The sequence below is a fragment of the Salmo trutta genome, unplaced genomic scaffold (assembly GCF_901001165.1).
Source record: "Salmo trutta unplaced genomic scaffold, fSalTru1.1, whole genome shotgun sequence".
In the NCBI taxonomy this organism is placed as follows: domain Eukaryota; kingdom Metazoa; phylum Chordata; class Actinopteri; order Salmoniformes; family Salmonidae; genus Salmo; species Salmo trutta.
The window spans coordinates 480,204-495,217 of NW_021822266.1; the positions used below are offsets into that span (position 1 = coordinate 480,204).

Below are 15,014 nucleotides of genomic sequence, written 5' to 3' on the forward strand. Positions count from 1 at the left end.
TCCGTACACGGCCCCGGCGAAGCCCACCTCCCCCCCGGCCGTCCAGTCCACCAGAGGGTCGTACACAAACGCCTCCAGCAGGGTCAGCAGCGTCTCCCGCCCACGACGCATCATCTGGATCACCTGACCAATCAGAGAGGAGGGAGGTTAGCATCATCTGGACCACCTGACCAATCAGAAAAGAGATTTCAGGAATGTCTTTAAATGTGTCTGGAACATTTTAGAAATGTTTAGAAGTAAACAAGACTAAGTTGTAAGTGACGTTTGAGGGGATCAACAGCAGACAAAGCCAGGAAATTCAAATGAGATTAACATCACCCAACGCACCACAGCTGAGACAGAAGAGTCTCCTAAATGTTTCACTAGGTAGTACCTGTTCCCAGGACAGTCTGTTTCACTAGCTAGTACCTGTTCCCAGGACAGTCTGTTTCACTAGCTAGTACCTGTTCCCAGGACAGTCTGAAGACTGTTTCACTAGCTGGTACCTGTTCACAGGACAGTCTGAAGATGCCCTCCACCCCAGTGACTCCCAGGGCCGTCTCTATGTTGTGGGTCATACGGAACGGAACTTTCTCTGGCACACGCAGGCTCTTCCCTGGAGACCACACACACACACACACACACACACCAGAGAGAGAGAGAAACATCACATCAGTAGGACAAACAGCAGTGAAATCCACAGAGCAACTTGTCTAAACCAGGAGGGTTGCTGCTTGTTCAAACCTCAAAATATAACTATTTATTTACCTTTCTCGAAGCAGACGTTGTAGTCGATGTGCACCACCTCTCCCGTCGTCATGTCAATCAGCACGTTGTCAAGGTGACGGTCACCGAGGCCAATGATGTAGCCCACCATAGACATCACAGCAGTGGACCTGGCGTAGGACTGTAGCAGGGGGAAGAAGAGGAGGAGGAGCGTTCATTTACCATTAATTAGCCACCAGTAAGGTTTCATTTTTTACATTTTATGACATCTCCACTTCCCAAGCATATTAGTCCAACATGGCTTCCTTTCGTTCATCTGCACTAGTCAGAGAGTCCTAGCCAGGTGGATCCATAGAGTAAGATAGAGGACCTTTCAGTACGGAAATGAACAGATCTACAAAGATGAGTCCTCTATCCAACTCTGAGTGGATCCTATATCCAATCTCAGTTAAGCCATGTTTTCAGCTTTGTGTTATTTTCAGATCAGTGCAGATGCAGGAAAGGATACGAGAAGAAGCAGCCACACTGACTGACGACAGTAAACCCTGTTTGACCTTTGACCCCAGCTCACCTGTGTGACCCTCCACCACTCACTAGACGTGGTACAGGAGCACCACAGCTCTTTGGCCAGCAGGTTAGGGGGCGTGGATGCCATCAGCTCCTTAAGCACATCCCTCATCACGCTGAGCGGCCAATCGCGCCGTGAAACATCCAGGCTGAGCCCCACCCCCTTCAGGGCGGGGCCTATCTTGCTGTAGTAGAGCTCACTGGGCCGTGGGACCAGAGGGAGGGGCTGGGGCTGCTGCTGGAACGAATCCTGGGCCTGGGGGAGGAGCGAGAGACAGACAGAGAGACAGAAAGTGATGAGTACAGAGCGAACACAAGGCTCATGGCCCAACCAGAGTGTTTGGCTTTGCCATAGTTTCAATGTTGAATGTTGTATTTATTGAGCTCTACACATTCAGAGGAAGTTCCTACAAAAGATCACACACACACACACACACACACACACACACACACACACACACACACACACACACACACACACACACACACAACCTTCTGTGCCTGCAGCACGGCCTCTCTCTGCTGCCAGCGCTTGTAGAGGCCGAACAGCGGCGTGGCGCCGTCCACCCATTGGATGAGCCCTGAGCGTGTCCCCAGCGGGGTGACGGAGTAGTGGCGGGCGTGGAAGTGGGGGCGCTCCTGCTGGTTCACCTACAGAAGAACAGAGTTATGCTCTGCAGACAACATAAAACAGCTTTTCTAGTAGCAGTTAATATGACTGGAACAAGCCTTCAGGTTGAATCACCTATTATACTACTTTATCATTGTTTAAATGTTTGGTGTATTTTTCCACAGATGAACTGCACAGGCCCCATACCCTACACTCTGGTGTTGTCTCTGGCTGGATCAGCCTTGTATTTTAAATGATCGATCAATAAGTGATGTACCTTGGTGAACATGGTGTTGACTATGGAAAGGAACTGCATGATTCGCTCATCTAGGTGGAGGTCCTCCAGACCTGAAAGAGGGAGAGAGGATATAAGAAAAGGAAGGAATAGATGAGGGTCAAATCAGAGAGAGGTCGAGTTAGGAGGTCGAGTTAGGAGGAGGGAGGGGGTCGAGTTAGGAGGAGGGAGGGGGTCGAGTTAGGAGGTCGAGTTAGGAGGAGGAAGGAGGTCGAGTTAGGAGGAGAAAGGAGGTCGAGTTAGGAGGAGAGAGGGGGTCGAGTTAGGAGGAGAAAGGAGGTCGAGTTAGGAGGAGAAAGGAGGTCGAGTTAGGAGGAGAAAGGAGGTCGAGTTAGGAGGAGAAAGGAGGTCGAGTTAGGAGGAGAAAGGAGGTCGAGTTAGGAGGAGAAAGGAGGTCGAGTTAGGAGGAGAAAGGAGGTCGAGTTAGGAGGAGAAAGGAGGTCGAGTTAGGAGGAGAAAGGAGGTCGAGTTAGGAGGAGAAAGAGGGTCGAGTTAGGAGGAGAAAGGAGGTCGAGTTAGGAGGAGAAAGGAGGTCGAGTTAGGAGGAGAAAGGAGGTCGAGTTAGGAGGAGAAAGGGGGTCGAGTTAGGAGGAGAAAGGAGGGTCGAGTTAGGAGGAGAAAGGAGGTCGAGTTAGGAGGAGAAAGGAGGTCGAGTTAGGAGGAGAAAGGAGGTCGAGTTAGGAGGAGAAAGGGGGTCGAGTTAGGAGGAGAAAGGGGGTCGAGTTAGGAGGAGAAAGGGGGTCGAGTTAGGAGGAGAGAGGGGGTCGAGTTAGGAGGAGAAAGGAGGTCGAGTTAGGAGGAGAAAGAGGGTCGAGTTAGGAGGAGAAAGGAGAATTAGATTCAGACTTATATTCCTGCTGGTCGTCTGCCTGGAGGTTGTTCTGTCTGGAAGAGGTAGGGCTAGTTGCTTTCATCGTGTGTGTGTGTGTGTGTGTGTTGTGTGTGTGTGTGTGTGTGGTGTGTGTGTGTGGTGTGTGTGTGTGTGTGTGGTGTGTGTTCGCTACCTTTGAAGAGGTAAGGGTAGTTACGTCCATCGGAGCCCAGGAAGTGTAGTTTCTTGGGCTTGGTCTTGGTTGGCAGGATGGTGATGGTGTTGCCAACACTTTGGATGGTCAACGCGTTCGTTGCCGACACCTCGCCCGGCAACGCCATCTCAGTGGTCGCCATGGCAGCCAGGCGGGGGCTGATGTGGTCCAGACGCAGCAGATAGCTGGTCCTCTTCTGAGCCCTCTGCTGTAGACTCAGCATGATCTAGGAGACATTTTAAACACCATTTAAATCCACTTCAACAAAAAAGTACAGTATACATTTTAAAGGTTACAGATACATTGGACACTAACGGAAACAAAAAGCACCTTCACACAGCTCTGTCATTGAGATCAGGACAGTAACATTAGGGTAAGAAACTGTACACCATGTTTTTATGTTGGTAATTATAACATTTACATTTTAAAAGTATTTATTCTGATGGATAAGAAAAGTGCAAAATGAACTTTGGTTTTGATTACAAGCTGAGCAGACAGACAGCCAAAAGCAGACACGCTAGCCAGCTGGGTTTCTCTCTCGTCTTAATGATGCTAATGTTCTCTTTGTCAATATGAGCATTTTATTTTGTACAGTTACCAATTTGAAGACCATTTGTCATTAGCTAGATATCTCAATATCTGAGGTGCTGTTCGTTTTAACGTCATCTCCCTGAGTCTACCTTTAACCATTAGTGGAGGACAATACAAAGCCGACCCAAGATCAGCTTATAGGGGCAACGTCCCCCTACACCCCCCCGGGTCCTGGTCCTACTTGTTTGAACGGGACCCAGCTGCTGGCGGGGTTGGCTGGGTTGTGAGGGCTCTTCAGTCTCTCCAGGGCCGAGGTGATGGCGTCCCCGTAGGTCTGCTGGAACCAGGTCTCGTGGGGGGTCTCGGCGGGCGTGGTGGTGATGCCCCTCACGTGGTCCAGAGCGAACACCACGGGACGCATCAGAGCAGAGTGCTTCTCACACATGATGGCCACCTTCTCCTCCCTGACAGAGGAGACACACTGTTCATCTATGTTCCTTTAACAGGGTTAAAACAATGTTGAGAGAGGACAGTGTTGTATAGTTAGCGAGTGAGAAGTGCAGTGGGTCAGAATGAAACCCATGACCTCTGGCAGCCTAGGCTACCCAGTACCTGAGCCAGGGACTAACCTCTCTGGCAGCCTAGGCTACCCAGCACCTGAGACAGGGACTAACCTCTCTGGCAGCCTAGGCTACCCAGTACCTGAGCCAGGGACTAACCTCTCTGGCAGCCTAGGCTACCCAGTACCTGAGCCAGGGACTAACCTCTCTGGCAGCCTAGGCTACCCAGTACCTGGGACTAACCTCTGGCAGCCTAGGCTACCTAGTACCTGAGCCTAACCTCTGGCAGCCTAGGCTACCCAGCACCTGAGCCAGGGACTAACCTCTCTGGCAGCCTAGGCTACCCAGTACCTGAGCCTAACCTCTGGCAGCCTAGGCTACCCAGTACCTGAGCCAGGGACTAACCTCTCTGGCAGCCTAGGCTACCCAATACCTGAGCCAGGGACTAACCTCTCTGGCAGCCTAGGCTACCCAGTACCTGAGCCAGGGACTAACCTCTCTGGCAGCCTAGGCTACCCAGCACCTGAGCCAGGGACTAACCTCTCTGGCAGCCTAGGCTACCCAGTACCTGAGCCAGGGACTAACCTCTCTGGCAGCCTAGGCTACCCAGAACCTGAGCCTAACCTCTGGCAGCCTAGGCTACCCAGCACCTGAGCCAGGGACTAACCTCTGGCAGCCTGGGCTACCCAGTACCTGAGCCAGGGACTAACCTCTCTGGCAGCCTAGGCTACCCAGTACCTGAGCCTAACCTCTGGCAGCCTAGGCTACCCAGCACCTGAGCCAGGGACTAACCTCTGGCAGCCTGGGCTACCCAGTACCTGAGCCAGGGACTAACCTCTCTGGCAGCCTAGGCTACCCAGTACCTGAGCCTAACCTCTGGCAGCCTAGGCTACCCAGCACCTGAGCCAGGGACTAAAATCTCTGGCAGCCTAGGCTACCCAGTACCTGAGACAGGGACTAACCTCTCTGGCAGCCTAGGCTACCCAGTACCTGCAGAGCTAACCTCTGGCAGCCTAGGCTACCCAGTAACTGCAGAGCTAACCTCTGGCAGCCTAGGCTACCCAGTACCTGCAGAGCTAACCACTGGCAGCCTAGGCTACCCAGTACCTGCAGAGCTAACCACTGGCAGCCTAGGCTACCCAGTAACTGCAGAGCTAAACACTGGCAGCCTAGGCTACCCAGTAACTGCAGAGCTAACCACTGGCAGCCTAGGCTACCCAGCACCTGAGCCAGGGACTAACATCTCTGGCAGCCTAGGCTACCCAGTACCTGAGACAGGGACTAACCTCTGGCAGCCTAGGCTACCCAGTACCTGCAGAGCTAACCACTGGCAGCCTAGGCTACCCAGTACCTGCAGAGCTAACCACTGGCAGCCTAGGCTACCCAGTAACTGCAGAGCTAACCACTGGCAGCCTAGGCTACCCAGTAACTGCAGAGCTAACCACTGGCAGCCTAGGCTACCCAGTAACTGCAGAGCTAAACACTGGCAGCCTAGGCTACCCAGTAACTGCAGAGCTAACCACTGGCAGCCTAGGCTACCCAGCACCTGCAGAGCTAACCACTGGCAGCCTAGGCTACCCAGCACCTGCAGAGCTAACCTCTGGCAGCCTAGGCTACCCAGTACCTGCAGAGCTAACCTCTGGCAGCCTAGGCTACCCAGCACCTGAGCCAGGGACTAACATCTCTGGCAGCCTAGGCTACCCAGTACCTGAGACAGGGACTAACCTCTGGCAGCCTAGGCTACCCAGTACCTGCAGAGCTAACCACTGGCAGCCTAGGCTACCCAGTACCTGCAGAGCTAAACACTGGCAGCCTAGGCTACCCAGTACCTGCAGAGCTAACCACTGGCAGCCTAGGCTACCCAGTACCTGCAGAGCTAACCTCTGGCAGCCTAGGCTACCCAGTAACTGCAGAGCTAACCACTGGCAGCCTAGGCTACCCAGTACCTGCAGAGCTAAACACTGGCAGCCTAGGCTACCCAGTAACTGCAGAGCTAACCTCTGGCAGCCTAGGCTACCCAGTACCTGCAGAGCTAACCACTGGCAGCCTAGGCTACCCAGTACCTGCAGAGCTAAACACCGGACCACCACACACTATTCTGCTACTTATGAGCATTAATGAACCGTTTCGTGACTGGAGTTGGGTCATTCTGAAACCTGTGTTTGATTAATCAAATCCTATTCTTCGTGTACCCTAGTAGTGTGTGACTCACTTGCGTAGTGTGTTGTTGTTCTGCACTCTCTTGACCTCGTCCTCCAGCTGCTGTATCCTGCGCAGGACGTGCATGTGCTGCTGCTGCAGGACGCCCAGCCACAACTCATCCCACAGCAGAGTCACACGGCGCAGCTCTCCCACTAGCATCTGCACCTGGGGGCCCACAGACAGACACACAGAGTCACACGGCGCAGCTCTCCCACTAGCATCTGCACCTGGGGGCCCACAGACAGACACACAGAGTCACACGGCGCAGCTCTCCCACTAGCATCTGCACCTGGGGACCCAGAGACACACAGAGTCACACGGCGCAGCTCTCCCACTAGCATCTGCACCTGGGGGCCCACAGACAGACACACAGAGTCACACGGCGCAGCTCTCCCACTAGCATCTGCACCTGGGGGCCCACAGACAGACCCACAGAGTCACACGTGGTTAGCACAGGTCACCACCAGACACAAGTAGGGCCAAAACGTCATATCCCGATATTAGTCTCATTTTAGACAGTATGACAGTATTTTGTGTTTCTGAATAATAGAAGTTGTAAATACTCTTAATGAGCATTGCATGACCCTAGGATGGAGACAAATTCATTCAGTGGTTTTATTTAGAGAACGACCAATACGGGACCAAGTCATGTGACTCGAGTCCACACCTCTGGTACTTACTGATCATCAACAATTGCATAGGAACATCCTAATATCATTTTTATTTTTAAATGTGTCTAAGACAACAGTCAGTCACGAGTCACGGAGATGCATAGTCAGTTCGCAGAGGGAAAGAAATCATTTAACCCTGTGAATTAAACGTTTTGGTGAAAATCAGCTTTGAAAACAGCATATTTTACATGATGGTTTGTACCATATTATCACTTCTATAGTAGTGAAATGAGGAAAGATAACTTTCTTTGAATGCTGGATGGTGTTTAAAAGCTAGCTAGCTAACTAGCAGCTCAATTATCCTCGTTTTGAAAATAGTTATACCCCAGAAAGGACAGTAAATTCATTAACCATTTCAAAACCTCTACATGCGTGTAACATTATTCAAGAATGTATATGTGCTGCATGAGTGGGGAGCTAGCTAGGACTAGGGGGACATAACTAACTGTAACACCAGCAATGAGGGGAAGCATTTAGCTGTAACACCAGTAGTAGGGGAGGTAATTACCTATAACACCATAGTGGGGTTGTGGTAGGTGGAAGTATTTACCTGTAACACCAGTAATGAGGGGAAGCATTTAGCTGTAACACCAGTAGTAGGGGAGGTAATTACCTATAACACCATAGTGGGGTTGTGGTAGGTGGAAGTATTTACCTGTAACACCAGTAGTTTGGGGGGGGGAGTCTACCTGTAACATAATAGTGGTGATGGAGTAGGGAGAAGTTTTTGCCCGTAACACCATAGTGGGGTTGGCTGCAGTAGGGGGAAGTGTTTACCCGTAACACCATAGTGGGGTTGGCTGCAGTAGGGGGAAGTATTTACCCGTAACACCATAGTGGGGTTGGCTGCAGTTGGGGGAAGTGTTTACCCGTAACACCATAGTGGGGTTGGCTGCAGTAGGGGGAGAAGTATTTACCCGTAACACCATAGTGGGGTTGGCTGCGGTAGGGAGAAGTTTTTGCCCGTAACACCATAGTGGGGTTGGCTGCAGTAGGGGGAAGTGTTTACCCGTAACACCATAGTGGGGTTGGCTGCAGTAGGGGGAAGTATTTACCCGTAACACCATAGTGGGGTTGGCTGCAGTTGGGGGAAGTGTTTACCCGTAACACCATAGTGGGGTTGGCTGCAGTAGGGGGAAGTATTTACCCCTAACACCATAGTGGGGTTGGCTGCGGTAGGGGGAAGTATTTACCCGTAACACCATAGTGGGATTGGCTGCGGTAGGGGGAAGTATTTACCCGTAACACCATAGTGGGGTTGGCTGCGGTAGGGGGAAGTATTTGCCCGTAACACCATAGTGGGATTGGCTGCGGTAGGGGGATGTATTTACCCGTAACACCATAGTGGGGTTGGCTGCGGTAGGGGGAAGTATTTACCCGTAACACCATAGTGGGATTGGCTGCAGTAGGGGGAAGTATTTACCCGTAACACCATAGTGGGATTGGCTGCAGTAGGGGGATGTATTTACCCGTAACACCATAGTGGGGTTGGCTGCAGTAGGGGAAGTATTTACCCGTAACACCATAGTGGGGTTGGCTGCAGTAGGGGGAAGTATTTACCCGTAACACCATAGTGGGGTTGGCTGCAATAGGGGGAAGTATTTACCCGTAACACCATAGTGGGGTTGGCTGCAGTAGGGGGAAGTATTTACCCGTAACACCATAGTGGGGTTGGCTGCGGTAGGGGGAAGTACTTACCCGTAACACCATAGTGGGGTTGGCTGCGGTAGGGGGAAGTATTTACCCGTAACACCATAGTGGGGTTGGCTGCGGTAGGGGGAAGTATTTACCCGTAACACCATAGTGGGGTTGGCTGCGGTAGGGGGGAAGTATTTACCCGTAACACCATAGTGGGATTGGCTGCGGTAGGGGGAAGTATTTACCCGTAACACCATAGTGGGGTTGGCTGCGGTAGGGGGAAGTATTTACCCGTAACACCATAGTGGGGTTGGCTGCAGTAGGGGGAAGTGTTTACCCGTAACACCATAGTGGGGTTGGCTGCGGTAAGGGGAAGTATTTACCCGTAACACCATAGTGGGGTTGGCTGCAGTAGGGGGAAGTGTTTACCCGTAACACCATAGTGGGGTTGGCTGCAGTAAGGGGAAGTATTTACCCGTAACACCATAGTGAAGTTGGCTGCAGTAGGGGGAAGTGTTTACCTGTAACACCATAGTGGGGTTGGCTGCAGAAAGCTTGTCCACTATCTTGCTGTAGCAGTCATGCATCATGGCCTGGTCCTGGCTGGAACACAGAGCAGGAAACTCCTCACCCCGCCCATCTTCTTCCTGGGAGGCGGGGTTACTTCCCAGTGTCCCCTCCCCTTCCTCACATAGCCCCTCCCCCTGCATGCTGCCCAGGAAGGTGGGCAGGGCTGACGGGAGCTTGTTTCCTGGGAGACAAAGATGTTATGGCGAGTTGAGAGTATGTGCGTGTTTTAGAGGTCGACTGATTATGATTTTTCAACGCCAATACCGATTATTGGAGGACCAGAAAAATCCAATACCGATTAAATCGGACGATTTTTATATACACTGCTCAAAAAAATAAAGGGAACACTTAAACAACACAATGTAACTCCAAGTCAATCACACTTCTGTGAAATCAAACTGTCCACTTAGGAAGCAACACTGATTGACAATACATTTCACATGCTGTTGTGCAAATGGAATACACAACAGGTGGAAATTATAGGCAATTAGCAAGACACCCCCAATAAAGGAGTGGTTCTGCAGGTGGGGACCACAGACCACTTCTCAGTTCCTATGCTTCCTGGCTGATGTTTTGGTCACTTTTGAATGCTGGCGGTGCTTTCACTCTAGTGGTAGCATGAGACGGAGTCTACAACCCACACAAGTGGCTCAGGTAGTGCAGCTCATCCAGGATGGCACATCAATGTGAGCTTTGGCAAGAAGGTTTGCTGTGTCTGTCAGCGTAGTGTCCAGAGCATGGAGGCACTACCAGGAGACAGGCCAGTCCCCAAGGAGACGTGGAGGAGGCCGTAGGAGGGCAACAGCCCAGCAGCAGGACCGCTACCTCCGCCTTTGTGCAAGGAGGAGCAGGAGGAGCACTGCCAGAGCCCTGCAAAATGACCTCCAGCAGGCCACAAATGTGCATGTGTCGGCTCAAACGGTCAGAAACAGACTCCATGAGGGTGGTATGAGGGCCCGACGTCCACAGGTGGGGGTTGTGCTTACAGCCCAACACCGTGCAGGGTGTTTGGCATTTGCCAGAGAACACCAAGATTGGCAAATTCGCCACTGGCGCCCTGTGCTCTTCACAGATGAAAGCAGGTTCACACTGAGCACGTGTGACAGACGTGACAGAGTCTGGAGACGCCGTGGAGAACGTTCTGCTGCCTGCAACATCCTCCAGCATGATCGGTTTGGCGGTGGGTCAGTCATGGTGTGGGGTGGCATTTCTTTGGGGGGGCCGCACAGCCCTCCATGTGCTCGCCAGAGGTAGCCCGACTGCCATTAGGTACCGAGATGAGATCCTCAGACCCCTTGTGAGACCATATGCTGGTGCGGTTGGCCCTGGGTTCCTCCTAATGCAAGACAATGCTAGACCTCATGTGGCTGGAGTGTGTCAGCAGTTCCTGCAAGAGGAAGGCATTGATGCTATGGACTGGCCCGCCCGTTCCCCAGACCTGAATCCAATTGAGCACATCTGGGACATCATGTCTCGCTCCATCCACCAACGCCACGTTGCACCACAGACTGTCCAGGAGTTGGCGGATGCTTTAGTCCAGGTCTGGGAGGAGATCCCTCAGGAGACCATCCGCCACCTCATCAGGAGCATGCCCAGGCGTTGTAGGGAGGTCATACAGGCACGTGGAGGCCACACACACTACTGAGCCTCATTTTGACTTGTTTTAAGGACATTACATCAAAGTTGGATCAGCCTGTAGTGTGGTTTTCCACTTTAATTTTGAGTGTGACTCCAAATCCAGACCTCCATGGGTTGATAAATTGGATTTCCATTGATTATTTTGTGTGATTTTGTTGTCAGCACATTCAACTATGTAAAGAAAAAAGTATTTAATAAGATTATTTCTTTCATTCAAATCTAGGATGTGTTGTTTAAGTGTTCCCTTTATTTTTTTGAGCAGTGTATATATTTGTAATAATGACAATTACAATGCTGAATGAACAGTTATTTTAACTTAATATAACACATCAATAAAATCTATTTAGCCTCAAATAAATAATGAAACATGTTCAATTTGGTTTAAATAATGCAAAAACAAAGTGTTGGAGAAGAAAGTAAAAGTGCAATATGAGCCATGTAAGAAAGCTAACGTTTAAGTTCCTTGCTCAGAACATGAGAACATATGAAAGCTGGTGGTTCAATATTCCCAGTTCTTCAATATTCCCAGTTAAGAAGTTTTAGGTTGTATTTATTATAGTAATTATAGTGCTATTTCTCTATACTTTTGACTATTGGATGTTCTTATAGGCACTATAGTATTGCCAGCCTAATCTCGGGAGTTGATAGGCTTGAAGTCAAACAGCTCAATGCTTGAACCATTGGGAAGAGCTGCTGGCAAATGCAGGAAAGTGCTGTTTGAATGAATGCTTACGAGCCTGCTGCTGCCTACCACCGCTCAGTCAGACTGCTGTATCAAATCATAGACTTAATTATAATATAATAAACACACAGAAATACGAGCCTTAGGTCATTAATATGGTCGAATCCGGAAACTATCATTTCGAAAACAAAACGTTTATTCTTTCAGTGAAATAAGGAACCGTTCCGTATTTTATCTAACGGGTGGCATCCCTAAGTCTAAATATTCCTGTTACATTGCACAACCTTCAATGTTATGTCATAATTACGTAAAATTCTCGCAAATTAATTATGGTCTTTGTTAGGAAGAAATGGTCTTCACACAGTTTGCAACAAGCCAGGTGGTCCAAACTGCTGCATATACCCTGACTCTGTTGCACAGAACGCAAGAGAAGTGACTGAATTTCCCTAGTTAATATTGCCTGCTAACATGAATTTATTTTAACTAAATATGCTGGTTTAAAAAAATATACTTGTGTATTGATTTTAAGAAAGGCATTGATGTTTATAGTTAGGTACATTCGTGCAACGATTGTGATTTTTCTTAAATCACCCGTTTGGCGAAGTAGGCTGTGATTCGATGATAAATTAACAGGCACCGCATCGATTATATGCAACGCAGGACAGGCTAGATAAACTAGTAATATCATCAACCATGTGTAGTTAACTAGTGATTATGTTAAGGTTGATAGTTTTTTATAAGATAAGTTTAATGCTAGCTAGCAACTTACCTTGGCTCCTTACTGCATTCGTGTAACAGGTGGTCAGCCTGCCACGCAGGCTCCTCGTGGAGTGCAATGTAATTGGCCACAATCGGTGTCCAAAAATTACCGATTGTTATGAAAACTTGAAATCGGCCCTAATTAATCGGCCATGCCAATTAATTGGTCGACCTCTAGTGTGTGTGTGTGTGTGTGTGTGTGTGTGTGTGTGTATGCGTGTGTGTGTGTGTGTACCTGCGTGCTGTGCCTCTCCTTCCAGAGACAGTGATCCGACTATAGCAGGGTACAGGATGAGGTGTGGCGAGTCCTGGGCAACGCGACACAGCAGACTACAGATACTCTGTCTGATGTAAGCCTCTGGATGGTTCAGACGAGAGAACAGCTGGGGGATGATGCCTGGGGGGGAGAGGGGGTGAATTAGCAGGAGACAGGAGAGAGAACAGCTGGGGGATGATGCCTGGGGGGAGAGGGGGTGAATTAACAGGAGACAGGAGAGAGAACAGCTGGGGGGGAGAGGGGGTGAATTAGCAGGAGAGAGAACAGCTGGGGGATGATGCCTGGGGGGAGAGGGGGTGAATTAGCAGGAGACAGGAGAGAGAACAGCTGGGGGGTGATGCCTGGGGGGAGAGGGGGTGAATTAGCAGGAGACAGGAGAGAGAACAGCTGGGGGATGATGCCTGGGGGGGAGAGGGGGTGAATTAGCAGGAGACAGGAGAGAGAACAGCTGGGGGGTGATGCCTGGGGGGAGAGGGGGTGAATTAGCAGGAGACAGGAGAGAGAACAGCTGGGGGATGATGCCTGGGGGGAGAGGGGGTGAATTAGCAGGAGACAGGAGAGAGAACAGCTGGGGGATGATGCCTGGGGGGAGAGGGGGTGAATTAGCAGGAGACAGGAGAGAGAACAGCTGGGGGGGGAGAGGGGGTGAATTAGCAGGAGAGAGAACAGCTGGGGGATGGTGCCTGGGGGGAGAGGGGGTGAATTAGCAGGAGACAGGATAGGTAGCAAAGGTCTCAACTAACTGGAGATGATCTCTCCATAACGTGTTCTAGGTCTTATACTAGAATGTCAGTTTAATAAATATTAATTCATTTCTAGAGTCTAACAGGAGCCTTCAGAGAAATAGAGAGCTCCCTCTGGGTCTGAGTGTGTTACCTCTCCAGGGGCCAGTGGGGGTCTGAGTGTGTTACCTCTCCAGGGGCCAGTGGGGGTCTGAGTGTGTTACCTCTCCAGGGGCCAGTGGGGGTCTGAGTGTGTTACCTCTCCAGGGGCCGGTGGGGGTCTGAGTGTTACCTCTCCAGGGGCCCAGTGGGGGTCTGAGTGTGTTACCTCTCCAGGGGGCCAGGTGGGGGGTCTGAGTGTTACCTCTCCAGGGGCAGTGGGGGTCTGAGTGTGTTACCTCTCCCGGGGCAGGGTGGGGGTCTGAGTGGTGTTACCTCTCCAGGGGGCCAGTGGGGGTCTGAGTGTGTTACCTCTCCAGGGGCCAGTGGGGGTCTGAGTGTGTTACCTCTCCAGGGGGCGGTGGGGGTCTGAGTGTGTTACCTCTCCAGGGGGCAGTGGGGGTCTGAGTGTGTTACCTCTCCAGGGGCCGGTGGGGGTCTGAGTGTGTTACCCTCTCCAGGGCCAGTGGGGGTCTGAGTGTGTTACCTCTCCAGGGGCCAGTGGGGGTCTGTGTGTGTTATGCCATTTTTTTACCTCTCCAGGGGCCAGTTGGGGGTCTGAAGTGTGTTACCTCTCCAGGGGCCAGTGGGGGTCTGAGTGGGTTACCTCTCCAGGGGCCAGTGGGGGTCTGAGTGTGTTACCTCTCCAGGGGGCGGTGGGGGTCTGAGTGTGTTACCTCTCCAGGGGCCGGTGGGGGTCTGAGTGTGTTACCTCTCCAGGGGGCGGTGGGGGTCTGAGTGTGTTACCTCTCCAGGGGCCAGTGGGGGTCTGAGTGTGTTACCTCTCCAGGGGGCGGTGGGGGTTGAGGCGAGCCCAAGCTCAAGCCCCTCCCTCAGCTCCCCGGCGTGCTTCACCAGCAGCCGTAGCAACCGCAGCGTCGCCATGACGATGATATCGTCGTTACTCTGCTTGCTGTTCTGATTGGTCAGCAGCAGCTTGGGGTCATCCTCATCGATGGGTACCTGACGGAGGAAGAAGAGAGACATGGGGGGACAGAGGAAGAGATGGGGGGTGGGGGGACAGAGGAAGAGATGGGGGGACAGAGGAAGAGATGGGGGGGACAGAGGAAGAGATGGGGGGACAGAGGAAGAGATGGGGGGACAGAGGAAGAGATGGGGGGACAGAGGAAGAGATGGGGGGGACAGAGGAAGAGATGGGGGGACAGAGGAAGAGATGGGGGGACAGAGGAAGAGATGGATGGACAGAGGAAGAGATGGATGGACAGAGGAAGAGATGGGGGGACAGAGGAAGAGATGGGGGGACAGAGGAAGAGATGGGGGGACAGAGGAAGAGATGGGGGGACAGAGGAAGAGATGGGGGGACAGAGGAAGAGATGGGGGGACAGAGGAAGAGATGGGGGGACAGAGGAAGAGATGGGGGGGACAGAGGAAGAGATGGGGTG

At 51.5% G+C, this 15,014-nt stretch overlaps 1 protein-coding gene across 1 annotated transcript in view; it reads right to left on the minus strand.

Moving 5' to 3' along the window:
* Positions 1–15,014, minus strand: part of LOC115181491 (serine/threonine-protein kinase SMG1-like) — an 84,251-nt gene that overhangs the window by 36,255 nt on the left and 32,982 nt on the right. Inside the window, 12 exon segments of the mRNA XM_029743405.1 lie at positions 1–123; positions 486–595; positions 748–886; positions 1,277–1,528; positions 1,765–1,923; positions 2,160–2,230; positions 3,182–3,428; positions 3,975–4,197; positions 6,506–6,660; positions 9,326–9,555; positions 12,689–12,850; positions 14,394–14,607. Of these exon segments, the coding sequence (XP_029599265.1) occupies positions 1–123; positions 486–595; positions 748–886; positions 1,277–1,528; positions 1,765–1,923; positions 2,160–2,230; positions 3,182–3,428; positions 3,975–4,197; positions 6,506–6,660; positions 9,326–9,555; positions 12,689–12,850; positions 14,394–14,607 (2,085 nt within the window).